Source organism: Rhipicephalus microplus, chromosome 9 (assembly GCF_043290135.1).
Source record: "Rhipicephalus microplus isolate Deutch F79 chromosome 9, USDA_Rmic, whole genome shotgun sequence".
Classification (NCBI taxonomy): domain Eukaryota; kingdom Metazoa; phylum Arthropoda; class Arachnida; order Ixodida; family Ixodidae; genus Rhipicephalus; species Rhipicephalus microplus.
Genome location: NC_134708.1, coordinates 14,970,855 through 14,984,601, shown reverse-complemented (window position 1 = coordinate 14,984,601; position 13,747 = coordinate 14,970,855). Strand labels below are relative to the sequence as shown.

General features: G+C 47.5%; 2 protein-coding genes across 5 annotated transcripts in view; one reads left to right on the top strand and one right to left on the bottom strand.

The window, feature by feature from the left end:
- Positions 1–201: 201 nt before the first annotated feature.
- LOC142771261 (uncharacterized) lies at positions 202–3,651 on the bottom strand. Its single transcript, XM_075872739.1, has 2 exons — positions 1,916–3,651; positions 202–436 (listed from the first exon to the last, which is right to left on the bottom strand). The coding sequence occupies exons 1-2, from the start codon at positions 3,624–3,626 to the stop codon at positions 345–347; spliced, it is 1,803 nt and encodes a 600-aa protein (XP_075728854.1). The 5' UTR covers positions 3,627–3,651; the 3' UTR covers positions 202–344.
- A 2,549-nt stretch (positions 3,652–6,200) lies between these two features.
- LOC119163492 (CYFIP-related Rac1 interactor B) overlaps positions 6,201–13,747 on the top strand; it is a 41,135-nt gene continuing 33,588 nt past the window's right edge. The window contains exons 1-2 of one of the 4 annotated variants that reach the window (XM_075873178.1): positions 6,201–6,354; positions 13,591–13,667. In XM_075873178.1, coding sequence (XP_075729293.1) covers positions 13,598–13,667 — 70 coding nt within the window. In that variant the 5' untranslated portion in view covers positions 6,201–6,354; positions 13,591–13,597. Of the gene's footprint in view, positions 6,355–7,688; positions 7,708–9,510; positions 9,627–10,555; positions 10,818–13,590; positions 13,668–13,747 lie in introns of those variants that run through there. The other 3 variants (XM_075873179.1, XM_075873177.1, XM_075873176.1) reach the window with 3 other exon arrangements.

The window sequence follows — 13,747 nt, the reverse complement described above, 5'->3', positions numbered from 1 at the left end:
TAAACGAAAATTCACATGCAAAAAAAGGCCTGTTCTATCGGTGAGGGGGGAGGGGAGTCTGGGTTAATTCTGACTACTTGAGGTTCTTTAACGCGCTCATTAATATAGTCACACGGTGTTTCTGCACTTATTACGACAGGCTATGAGAATACCAATTAGTTAATGGCACTATATATTCGGGTGAAGAAGACACAACGCAAGTCCAGCCTGTTCCTGAAGCCGGAACACAGAAACAATTTTATTTAACCAGGTATACAATGTAATAAATAAGGAACAACCTGTAGAGAAAACAAAATAAAGAAACGAAAAAAAGTGAAAGCAAATCCGGTCATGGCCGCGTCGTATCACATGTCGACATTTGCTTTCCAGTTGGGGTGCAGCGCTTGACCCTTGAAGCTCTTGGGAAGACCGATTCTCCGAATCTTCTTTTTCGGACCTGAAGGATCGCAGAGATGAAAGAAACAGAACGTTGTTATAAATAAATTCCCCCCTTACGTGAAGATTTACAATATCGTTGTGTGCTGTGTCCAAGGATGCGTTTGTCGAATACCGAGCCAATAAACGAAGGGGTCGGCTCGCTTTAATGGATATTCACTAGATTTCGGGCTACTTTACCAGGAAGAACGCAACGTACAGTCAAACCCGAATATATCGAATCTGAAAGGCATCAGATAAAAAAGAAAAAAATCTAAGTCTTGCACTTAATGTAGCGTGAGTTCGGCTCTAATTCAGCGGTAAATTTATGCTTAATGTAGCGCCTTACTGTAGTTCTTGTTTATTTTTTACTTATAAACGAGCAGCTTTTTTTCGAAATAAACCGAATAAAGAACTGAAACTAGCTAAAATGACAAGGCTGTTTCGGCACATGCATACCCCCAACGTTCATCTCATACAGTAATAACAAAATGCTAATTATTATTTGTAATTTATTATTATTAGTTGAGAGTCAAGCTGAGAGTGCGTGTGTGCCAAAAAAGCCTTATTTGAGCTAGCTTCGGTTCTGTATTTAGCTCATCTGAAAAAAAAAAGCTCATCAAATGTTGCCTGTGTAGGTCTTGGATGCAGTTGCAAGTCCTGCGTTTATTGCAACTTTCCTGTCGTGGAGTCTGAGGAATTGCGTAGCACGGACAACCCTGCGATTCCCTTGGCCATCCACGGCCAGTCTCGAGGTGCGTTCTCGATCAGCGGTGGCGCTCTCTGTCGCGTGGGGCTGGTATCAGCCCAATGTTTCAGAAGAGTCTTTCAAAGTTTTAGGCAAATTACTACGATTAATTCATGCTTACTTTGTGATTGCATTAGTTTAACATAGCTAGTTTATTTTGTCAGGTTTCGAGCCTTGTTAGTACCGTTTAAGGCCTGCGTTGACCACTGCGTGACCGTGCGACATGAAACAGTGGATGGACAAACTGGATAAAATTTTGATGTATTGGTAATTCCACGCATACACATAATAAGTATCGAAAATACATTCAAGATAATTGTAAAATTGTTCAATATACACAATATTTCATTATATGTGGGTTCTATATTACGGCTTCGACGTGTAGATACGCTTTTCGATGCCATAAAGATCAAGATTGCGTCGCTTTTTTTTTGAAGGTGGGCAGAAAATACGTAGGCGAACACGTTGGTAACTTGATATTCGTGTTTTATATTAAATTTAATATTTAATTCAAGTTCATTACCTAGTCAAGTGGTGGACCAGTTCAAACGAGTATTTCGAACTAAATTGAATGCATCTCTTACTTGGTTACATATGCTATCTATTGGTTCGTTGATTACTATCAGTTTTCATAGTAAGTTAATTAGTTATAACATGGCTATAGATGCAAATTCTACCAAACAAAGAACGCATAAAGCACTCAAACCAAGAGTTTGGTGCCAGTTCAAGCCAAGAGCTTCCATGTTTTGTTACCTTCGCAGTCGGCCTCCCCGTGATCATTGCTTTTTTCTTCGGACGTACTCGCCACGTTGAAAGCAGCGCTTTTCCGAGGCACCTCCGGCTCGTTCGGGGCTTGCATGCTGCCGGGTTCGACTCCCTGTCCACCGCTTGCGTATAAAGCATGTTCGGTCCCGGATTTTCTTTCATCAGGAGGGATGTTCTCGCTGTTCTCCGGGTCGGGACATTCCTGATACGCCGGAACGACCATGAAGTTTCTGGAGTTCTCGTTGAAGTATATTTCCATGACCTTCTTGTAGACGTCTGCCTTGTTCTCAGTATTGCGCTGAGGTTTTTCCTTGTTATTCGATATGTCCGCGAGAGGGCGCCTCTGCGAGTGCTGTACAGGCGGAGTGCTGTCGCCGTCGTTTTCCTCTCTAGGAGGAGTACATTCAGGGTAGTCCACTAGTTTGGCCACGCCCACGCGAGGAGTGCTAAGCTGATTGGTTGAATCTTCATCGCCCCGCAGTTTAATACGTCTTCCTGTCATAGCAGACGAAAGAGGCGACACATCCATAGCATCGCCGTCAACACCCGAACGTCTTGTGTATCGGTCATTCAAGTCTTCTTCTGTGCTGTTTTTACAATAATTATGTTGTGACAGCACTAGCCTGTGCAGACTGCCGTTGCCCGTCGCAGTTGTTACGCCACTGCTCGGCTCTTCCGTTTGCGCAGTCGCGGATACTGCTACCCCAGAGTCGTCCTTCGACTTCAGTTCCACTTGTGGCGTGGTGCCTACAGCACTTTCGAGCTGGACTAGACGAGCTTTCTTGATGAGTCCAGCGAATGGATCTTCCTGAGCCTCCTGCATCTCTTCGGGCGAGCAGTTGGCCTTCCTCTTTCTGGAGTATGAAGACGCTGAGCAGCCAACAGGCATGAACAGTTCATCGCTCGACTCGGCGTCTTCGGAGGGTTGCTCGTTGCGGCGAGTGTACTGGGTAAACAGGTCGAACGTGCTCAAAGCCCCGTCGGAAGCTCCCGAGGAAGACGCTGAGACATACGAAAAAACCGAGTAACAGGATACCTGGTCGTATTCGGACAGATCCGACTCATCGGTGGTCGTGTGAAGAGTGCGCGAACTGTCGTTGCTCCCGTCTTCTTCGCTGACGTCTTCTTCGGAGCTCTCTTCCTCGTCGACGTCAGAGCTTGACAGGGACCCCGCCTGTCGGCCAAGGGGTGTTGTTGGCGTGCTCAGACGCGGAGCCTGGCTTGCGACCAACACTCGGATATGGTCGCGGAGTTCTTCCATTTCGGCGCTCGTGATGTGAGGCAGCTCGTTCAAGTGGCAGTCACGTTCGGCTTCGAGATCGAAGCATCCGGCCTGCTCTGGCAAGCATATCTTGACTACATCGGGCACCACGCGTTCGTCCTCGTAAAAACTTCGGTCGTGCTCTTCAACCTCGTTCAGCGAGGTCTGAGCGCAAGGCACGTGGTAACTTTCATCGCTGTTCCCGGTTTTGAATACAGAACCCGACGAGTCGCTCATCGCTGCCGATGGGGGGCTGACTTCACCTTTAATCTGTCTATATGAAGAAAATGAGCAGCTCTCGAAGTTCGGATCGTGGTGGTTCAGATTCTGGCCAGCGCTAGCGAGTTCGTTTGCGCCGTTCACTTGTGACAGTGAGACTGAGGGGGAGCTTGTGGTGTCGTACCGAGGACTTAGTGGTCCAATGAAGCTGTCATTCATTTGTAATTGTTGGGTGGCGGGTTCTGCTCCAACCAGGTCAAGTCGGGCGCTCTTGGTGGGCCCAGTCGCGAGCTCTACGGAGCTACGCTTAGACGAAGCGTCACCTGAAGGAACGAGAGCATTGTCCATAACAAAGCTTTCCCCGTGCCCCGTACTTTCATCGCGCTCCTCGGTCTCGTAATCCAGTTCTACGCATGCGCCGATAGCGGGGACTGCGAGGTCTGTGTCGTGCTCGAAGGAATTCATTTTTTCATCCACCGTGCAATCAGTTGTCACTATCGCCTCATTCTTCAAGACATTTGGTGGAAAGCTCTCAGGGTGGGGGAGGGTTTGGAGCGAGCATCGATAGTAGTTAGCTGGTGTGTTAAGGTGTATGGATGCTGGAAGCGCAGCTGCCAGGTTACAAGCCTGGATGCTGCCGGCGAGTCCAAGAGCTCCGCGGCTTGCAAGTTGCGGAAATGCCAGCGGAAGTGCCAGTGGAAAGAGAGCAGGAACTTCTCGGCATTCTGTTTTGCAAGTTGGATATGAAGCCGCGACAAGGTCAGCCTGTCGATCGATGTCGTCGTTGTGTAAGCCGTCAGGACAGACAGATGCCTGTTTGGTCTCGGCGTTTGTGGGTTCAGTGGCGACCCCTGCGTTGCTGATAGAAACGACCATGCCGCTAGCAAGCTCCCGACTTACGTCTATGCATTGGGGACGTTCAACCGACTCCGGCATCGTTTCAAGTGCGAAGCGGTCACGTGCCGAGTCCAAGTTGAACACGCCGTCTTTGTTCCACCACGCCCCTGCCGGAACACTGCCGATGACGAGCAGTTCACCCTCGAGGTTTCTGCGAGTCCTGCTCATGATGCTGTGAGTTCCCCGCAGGTCGAAAATTTTCACGATTCCCGTGTTCCTCGCCTGACGTGTCGGGAAGGCTTCGTCGTAGGCCCGTGAAAGTGCTTCCTCGATCGAGTAGCGTGGCAGTAGCGAGCCAGCTGAAGTAGCCCTCATTCTGGAACTGTGTGCTACTTCGCAGTTTTCGGCGATCGCGGCTCCCCTGTAGTCTAAGGAATGCGGCCCTGCGACAGGAATCCCTTCCAAAGTGTCAGGATGATGCTCGAGCCGACCAACAGTGTTCCTCATCTGCGCCTTTGTAACCGTTTTCGCAGTGTTTGGTGCAGACTTCATCTCACTGTCTAAGCGTCCTGGTTTCATATTCAGGTGTGAGTCGACTTTAAGAATGGTGCCCTCGTTTGACAAGTCACACTCCGAGAGTTTCCTCGCAATGACATCGTGGGTAGTGACTTGGGCGTTGGGACTACCAATACTCTGGTTAAGGTTAACAAGCTCGTCTTCTAACTCTGAAGCCGATTCTCTCGAGAAGCTGCGTTTGTTCGCATCTTCCACGCTTCGGTCACGAATGATGACTGGTGATGGTTCATTGTCCGGCACCTCGAAGGTGCCGTCCGTCTGATGCGGATGTGACGAGTCACCCATCGAAAGTTCTACAAACTCTTCAGAGGTGGCGTTAAGAGAGCGGCCGATGCCTCGCTCGTTCTCGGCATTCAGCGCCGGCTCCAATACAGACGGGAAGTTCGCAGAAGCGCCGTCGGTTAAGGATGGAGCTGGCCGCATTGTCGCGAGCTGGCGTGGTGCGAAGAACGGCGCATCAGAACGAGAGGGCAACGAAGTGCAATTGGCCTCTTCAATTGAACGGCCACAGACGAGCGGCGGGCCGTTCTGAGGGCCGGCGCAACGTTGGCCTTGACATTCTTCGGAGTCGAGCCGGTCCGCGTCGTGCCCGAGTTCAAAAGTGGCGCCTTCTTGCGCGGCGACGTTCTGTTCGTTTTCGGTTTCGAGTTCGGCTTCCCTCCCCAAGCCGGCCATCGTGGGGTGCGCCTGCGAGACAAAACGTTGCTTGCACTACTTTAAACGATCACATAATGCCACTTCAAAGTGCAGAACATAAAAACTTCATCTATAATTCGTTCACTTGCAAAGCAGGCACAGGTAACCATCTATTTTTATCGACTGCGAGCTTCCCCAAAGATAATACACTTTAATTACTCACCATTGATTTGAAATAAAAGGTGGTTACAAATAATCCACACTTACTTCAGCAGCGCGTCGAAGTCTTGCGTTCCTGTGCAATCGTGCAAAGGAGAGTTTTCCGATTTGAAGTTTTCCTATACACGCAAAAGAATTTCTGTGTTAGTAAACAGCGTTGCGACTTTGTTCAAGCAAAACTCACCTTATCAATAGCTTGTTCGCGAATTTAGTAGTGTTTCTGTGACTTAGCGATGAATTTGAACCGTTTTTTTCACGTGTGAAGTAAGAGCTACGAAGAAGCCCAGCCAACACACCAGAGAACAACGCTTGATTCGAGTCGTCTGCTCAAGAAATATGATGCAATTTAGGTAAATATTGAGCTTTATCGTTTAAGTTGTATTAGTTGAGTTTATATTACTCTAACTATTACTTATTTGATTGCTTTATTTATATATCTGATTGCTTTCTTTATCTGTACGAAAAAATACACGTTCATTTTGATACGCAACTTCGCCTGCAACTTGCTTGCCCTAAACCGGAAACTGGCGTTGGTGGCGGTGCCCCACTTCCTCCGAAATGGCAGCGGGCGGTGGTTGTTGTCGAACACCATCGCGAGTCGTCGCTGATAATGTTACTTTCTAGCCGTGCAACGACTGCCGAAGCCTTCGCAAGTTGTCGAGAGAGCCAGCCAAGAAGTGTGAGTAACTGCACGCCTTCCATGCTTCTACCAGGGGTTCACGAGCGCGGAAGAAAACGCGCGCGCAAGTGACTCGGGGGGGTCCACATCCCGAGTGATGTTGCTAGCGCGCTTTCCGATTCGACAAATTTTTTTGCTATGTTCTTCTTTTTTGCAACTCACTTTGTACAGACTTCCTCGTGCTACCGGATGGCAGTGTGTGCCGTAGGGAATGTCCGGTACGCTTTGCTAGCCATGTAGGACCTTAAAGATTCACCGTTGTAGCTGAATACAAAAAGAGCGCTAGTCCCCGACCTATATATCGAAAGCTAAACAAGCTAGCGCTTTCGTCCATTGAATGAGGGGGCCCTTCCTCGGACGGTGTTGCGGCTTCTTTTTGGCCGGCCAAGAAAAACACGCACCCTTCCCGTTATATACGCAAACCGCGCCGACTTTCTTGACTAGGTTTAAAAACGCTGTTTCCATAAACACGAAAAGTATAAACACTCCCCGCTTCCCGGCTGGTTCGATGAGAAGCAGCTCGTTTCTTCGCCTATCTGACGAAGCACGCGCGTATTTTTGTTTTTACAACGAACCAGATGGTGATGACGGTAGGCCGGTGGGTTTGTGCAGGGAAGCACACATTTGGTGGGGCTTTTTTTTTTTTTTGACGCCAGAAATTGTTCGATGTTTCTTGGCGCCCACATCAAACGTCACTGGGTCATTCCTATCCCAGTCGCGTAGCTTTTTTCGCTGACGAAGTGGTGTCGCGCTGTGCTTCAGGGTCACTAGCGCATTTCATTTGGGTTCTTGTTTTTCTGGCCTAGTTGCTGGCGCGACATTCCAAAACAACTTTTTCCGAACTCTATTCCACTCACGTAACTCTCAACCGGCTTCCCTCTATTTTTTTTTTTTTCGTACGTCCGTTTGGCTCGTAGCTGGCCACGGCTTCGATAAAGAAACCTCTATTGGGTGGTGAAAAAAAAAAAACAGGAAAACACAAAAGGTAGTCTGCAGCATTCGTTGCCTGTCTGGCGCTGCCAGTAAGTTGGGAAGGCTGGTAGCGGCAGGCGACTGCATCTGCGTTCACACGAGGCAACGCCGAAGCCACATTTCTTAGAGCCTCGTCTCGTTCTCCGCCTGCAACACTGCTTTATCATTTTTGTGTATTTCCTCTTCTGCTTCTTCTTCCCCCATCGTGCTCGCTCTCCTCGCAAAAGCAGCAGGTGTTTCCGGTCGTCCAGACTTGTAGTGCGGCGTCTCGCTAAGTTGCCGGGTAACCTCTTCGCACTCGTCGCGCACACGCATTCACCTGCCTTTGTCTTTGCACCACGTACTACCAGAGAGGAAGGCCATCTCTTTCGCCCATCCACCGTGCGTAGTATATCCTTTCCTTTGTCATACGTCAGGCCGTGCTTTAGTTCTCATCCGGCGACTAAGTTGGTGGGGGTAAAAAAAAAGCGTAACTGGCGTAACCCTCCTGAATAGGACCGAAAACGCGGTCAGCGCGAGTGGCTCTGCCGTGTACCTTTTTCACTTTGCCCAGTTCACGTCTCTCATCTTCCTATTGTTGCGCGGCTTTTTTTTTTTTTTTATCATCGAGTTCTACTACTCCCACTCCGAGTGGCCTGCCTCTCACCATTCCCTTGGTCGTCACAGCCGGGTTGGCATGCGGCGGTGAGCCTATTCTGGACCACCTTACCGCACCGTGCCTTTGATGTGGCACTGCTTGCATTCTAGCGAGCTATGAAAAGTGTATTGCGGCTCGAGCATCTCAAAGCGGTCCGCGCCTTTCGCGCTGGCTGTGCCTGTGTGATTCTAGTTTAAGAAGGGAAGAAGTGTGTGATTCTAGTTTAAGAAGGGAACAAGTTTGCCGACGTGATCGCACGTTCGCCTTTTTTTACATCCAGCACACGCGCTGTCCTGCCATTTGAGTGGCGTACGAACTGCGCAAAGCGTCAAGATCATCTGCACGGTGTTCGCTCAAAGCGTCGAAACTTTTTGGGCCTTTTCAGCGCTTCGTCGGCTTCTCGCGCCAGTGCGACGACGTAAGTGTGTTTATTTTAGATTTTGATTCGTAAGCGCGCCGGGTTTGTTTTCGTCTCTCGAGGGGGGCGAGTGGCGTCGGGAATTCTCGAAAGCACGTATAGGCGAACCGTTTCGTGCCGTTGCCAACTTTCTTGGAGTGAGTGCCCGAGAAATCGCCTCGCGCGACGTATCAGTTTCGGAACAGCTAGAAAGCGCCCGTCAGCTCCACTGGATTCAAGTATGTGGAGCTCGTGTGGCTGGGTGTTCCGTTTCTGCTGGAAAACATCGTCCTTGAAGTCGAGATAGCTGTCGCGGGCGGCGACCGAACGAAAAATCGAAACGACGTTCGGTGTGCTGGCGCGATTGATAAAACTTCCGTGGTCGTACGTCATACGTTTCTTTTTTTTTCTTTCTCGCTCATTTGAGGTCTTGTCCTTAATTGCCTCAGCAATATTACGCAGTCTTTCTCTTCGTCTCGCGATACGCCCCGTTCCACTATCCAGCTCCAAATCTCTCGCGACCTTGTAAGAAATCGCAACCAACGCGAGCACTGCGCGAGTTTTTGAGTGTAGCCGGCGGGCAAACAAGAGCCGTGCCGTTGAGGTTGCCTTCTGTGCGATATTTTTTTTTTTTTCTTTAGAGAGGTGAGGTGAACGACATCGGTCGGGCTGGTGGCAGCGGAGTACGAGAAAAACTGGCGCTTTGCCACTGGCTTCCGGGGGAGCGCAAATAGCAGGAAGGGGTATGCCCTTTTATGCCTGCCTTAATTTTTGCCTGACACCCCCCCCCCCCCCACCTCCCTTCCTCCGTCGTACCTCTTTTGTGCGCGCGATCTTGGAAGAAAGCTAGCTCGCCGCCGCCGCCGTCAGAAAACCCGCTTCAGAGACCTCGTCTACTCCGCTTCCATCTGGCGTGTCGCGTCGACACGTGCCCATCACACCGCCCCGTGGTTTGAATACGATCCTGTCGGTGAAAGCGACTCCAGTACTTACGGAGAGTACTCCGTGTGCAACACGCCACTGTGATGCCTGTGAAACACCAGCCATTGGCCCTTAGTTGCTGTGCCGGATGCAGTGGCCTGTGCTACCCGTAACTTCATGACCTACCGTGACTTCGTCTGTGTGTCCCCCGTGGCCAACCAGTCAGAGTTGTGCAAGGAGTTTCATGCCACTCTGACCCGTGCTGTGAGAGTCGCGTTTAACTAAATACTGGAATCGGTGCAGGCAGTTTGATTCCTACGAAGGATTCGGGATGTTCCTATGCAGGTATGGCACCCGATCAGCCGATTGATGCGAGTAATCAATGCAATCGCCAGTGCTAGAACTTGAGACATCACTTGCAGTTGCCCGTCCGATGTGATAGCTACAGGTGCTTCCAAGGGGTAGTCGCTGTTTGCAACTTTCACGGGTTTTAAAGAAGTGCAGTATCTTGTGCCTGTTTGACACTGCATTACGGTGGACAAAAATACGCTTGGGAAAAATGTTGCAGGAAAGGGCAATCTTGACAGTGCAGTCTCGTGCATTGTGGGAGCACAATATTGTATACTTTATGTGTCTGACTTTTGATGTACACAACACAACCAAATGAACCTGATCCTTAGGACAGGGCAAGCACTAAGAACTTTAATTGTTGCTTTTAACTGTAGTGTATTGTGAAGTAAATTAAATTAATATGAACCAAAGTGGACAAAAAAATCACCCATTCACTTTCAATAACCCGAACCCGCAACATCCGAATGCGTGCTTGTCCATTGCCCAACTATCTCTGCAGGCACTACAACAATGCATTATGCTCTGTGTTGAGGATCATAAGAAATCTTGTCATTCTTCTTCGTTTCACAAATTTTCATGGCATCTTGGGGACCATATACTTCACTCCCATCAATAGCTATGCCTGCACGTTGCGGCAGACTGCAAGTTCATTTTGCCAGATGCGTATTTATAGCAACATGTGTACACATCGACGATGACTGCGTACATCTTTATCACGAACACGTGCCGGAAGACTAGAGAAGCCTTGACTCTGGCTGAATGCCAAGGCTTCATTTGCAAGGGAGATTGTCCTCCTTCGGATGGTAGACCCCCGACCTGCCAGCTCTCTCGTCAAATGATGCGTGACCTCTGAGGAGACAGAGCAGAACAGCAGGGGGGCGGGGACGGCTGTACGACAGTGTCTCTTCTATATTTTGTTCTCCTTGTTTCTACTTTCTTGAGCACTGTTGTCACGCTAGCTGCTCGTGTTTTCGGGTCAGGGTGTCTCTCTGCTTGCTCAATCATTGCAGGCTCCTCTGCCCGAGGAATGAATGTGCCTCGCTGAGGCCACTTCGTACAATTTCTGATGGAACAGTGCCGAAAGTAGCTTGGCGTAGACTTGGCTACTAGTTAGTTGTGATGTGTGTGGTAACCAGACTTATCTCGGATACACATGGCCACCCACACTTGCCGCTGCTGTTTCAGGTGCGTTGTGTTCGTTGGCACCTTGTAAAGGCGCTGGCTCTGGTGCTGCCACATTGGTAGATTGTATGAGGCAGGAGAGTTACTTGACATTTCTTCTCTATAACTTTTGTTTTTCTGACTTTAGGTGGTGCTTACTATGATTCATTTTTTAGTGACGTGTATACTACTTGTAAAATGTTAATGTATAGCTTCACATGTTTTACTGTGTCTGCGGTAATGAGGGATTATTTGACATCTGTTAGGCTTGGACATCTTTTACGGTCGTGTTTTTCAAGTACAAAAAAAATTGAATTGCTGATTGATAGACTAAAATAAGGAAGTGTGCCAAAAGCTCAGACTCTGAGCTTTTGGCTGTAGATGTGTTATGTAACATACTGTTGTTCTCATCCTATGCAGTTTTCTTTGTGTGAATGCATTGTGAGTGTACTGTAAACTTCTCTTATACTGTTAACGCTCCTTTGGGCCACCATGTATTCCCTAATTCAGGTTCTGGAGTTCTTTGCGGTAGCTGAATAGTTCTTAGTCCACACAACTTTATCCGCTATGTTGTCAGGAATAGGGCAATCACCTGAGCAACTGATTTGCATAAACATGTTTACCATATCGGAGAAATTGCAGCTCCTGTATGAAGTCATCGAGGAGGAAAGTCGCATTGTTTGCAGGAGAGGGTTGTTTAGATAAGAAGGGAAGTCCAGAAACTTATAAAAAAAGTTATGTTACTCATAATTACTGATAATTCATTATTGCGAAACACGAGCTTAAGAATATGCTGTTGTCACTCTGCGGGCTTCTTCTGCAGCCCCTCTCACTTTCAAGATCAATTGCGCAATTAAGTCAGGTAGTGGGCGTGAGAACAGCTTACAGATGGCTTTGGTGTCAGGAGTTTTGGCTTTGTGATCAACACTGGTTGTCTTGGCAGGGCATTTAGAAGGTTCCACATTTGCAGGGAAGACTAGCTTTTTGTGAATCGTTAGAGCAATGCCTGCAGCATCACTTGTATGCATGTTCTGGCACAATTACAGTCAGGAATTTTTCGAGGAACTAGGCTTGGCCTTGTAACGAATTCATGGCTTGAATAGTCCTAGTTTCACCATTCAATCAGTGCGCTTTTGTCAAAAGTTACAAGTTGTGTGACTTAACAGTGAAACGATGAGGTTATGAAATTGTGCACATAAATATCCTATAAAATGCATGCAAGGACACTACTATAGCTTAATTAGTGATTCATTTGGAACGTTTATTTGTTGAACAGGGTTATACAAAAAAGAAGACATAATTTAGAAATATGCCACTTATCCCCATTTCTGTCAATTTTTTTAACACGAGACTGGAGACCTTCTTTTTTCTTTTCTTTGTTTAGATTTATGAGAACTGGTTATGTGTATATACATTCTTTATCATGGTTTAATAAATCTCTCGCTCTCACTTTAGTAAGAATCAGTCCAGCGCCCATTTCTTTTGGTTCCCTTTTGCACTGTTGCACTTGGTGCTTTTTTATTTTTTTGGCTGCTTGCATTCAGAGATGCTGACCAGAACAACAGTTGCTGAATCCTTGAAGCCTAGGTTGCAACTATAGTATAGTTTGTCACCTTCCTGGGATAACGCGTTTTTGTTGCCAGTATTGACAGAAATATGTCCTTCAGGTGAGGTGAAAAAGCTTCAAAATGCAGTAGTTTCAGCGTTAAGGGGACACTAATTAACAAAAATGATTTCTCGCATATTTTTAAAGTGCAATTTTACGGTGCCGAAAAGAACACTCTTCCGTGACATGACGCTTGGTAACTGAGAAAACGCACGAAAAGAAAATGCGGTGGGGAGGCCCCGCCGCGGTGGTCTAGTGGCTAAGGTACTCACTCGGCTGCTGACCCGCAGGGCGCGGGTTCAAATCCCGGCTGCGGCGGCTGCATTTCCGATGGAGGCGGAAATGTTGTAGGCCCGTGTGCTCAGATTTGGGTGCACGTTAAAGAACCCCAGGTGGTCGAAATTTCCGGAGCCCTCCACTACGGCGTCTCTCATAATCATATAGTGGTTTTGGGACGTTGATATTCCTGCACCAAACACAGCGACGTAGTAAATTTTGAAGGTGCCTGCTCTGTCCTCCACAGCTTTTGCTCAATCAAAATTAAGCACATTGTCATCTGTGGGTGACCTAGTATCATCTGTGACCTAGCATATGAAGTTTCGCAAGATGTCATGTGTGGGTGACCTAGTATCATCTGTGACTTAGCATATGAAGTTTCGCAAGATTTCATTGAGCCCATGTCGCGAAACTACAAAGAATACATTTTCAAATTTGTTGCATCACATGCAGAGAGTTTGGTGCAAAATTTCGAAAAATAAAACTTCAATCTTGTTTTTTTTTTCACTAATAGTAAACTTATGATAAAGAAACATATGGCTTCACAGTACTCAGAGTGCAGTTCGTCAATCTAAACAGTCATTGTTTCATTTTAGTGTCTCTTTAAGGTTGGCTACAACTTTTGTTCAAGCTTTTAGCAGCAGCAGTAGAACTATCAGCTGTGTGTGCAGTGTCATCATTACAGCACCATAGTGACCATTACCATATTTTTTTTGTAAAAGTAGACAAGCTTTACTTCAAAACTTATATACAGACTTGCATAACTGTAGCAAAAAAAAATGTTCTGTGCAGTTCGTGCAAGGGGAAACATGGGTCAATAGCATAGCCCACTACATATTACATTTTGTAACTTTATTTTTGTTCCCATATAAATGTTACCCTCACTACTATGTATGCCTTTTTCTTTTCATACAGATGTGAAATGGGCAACCTTCTGCGCTTGCTGTCAAGGGACGATGCCCCGAAGTACGACGTCTTCGTTGACTTCGAAAGTAAGTAGAGGCCCCTAGCGTCCACTGATCATTAAGGCCTCAGGGATAATTTTTTTGCAAGATGTTTCATTATAAGCTCA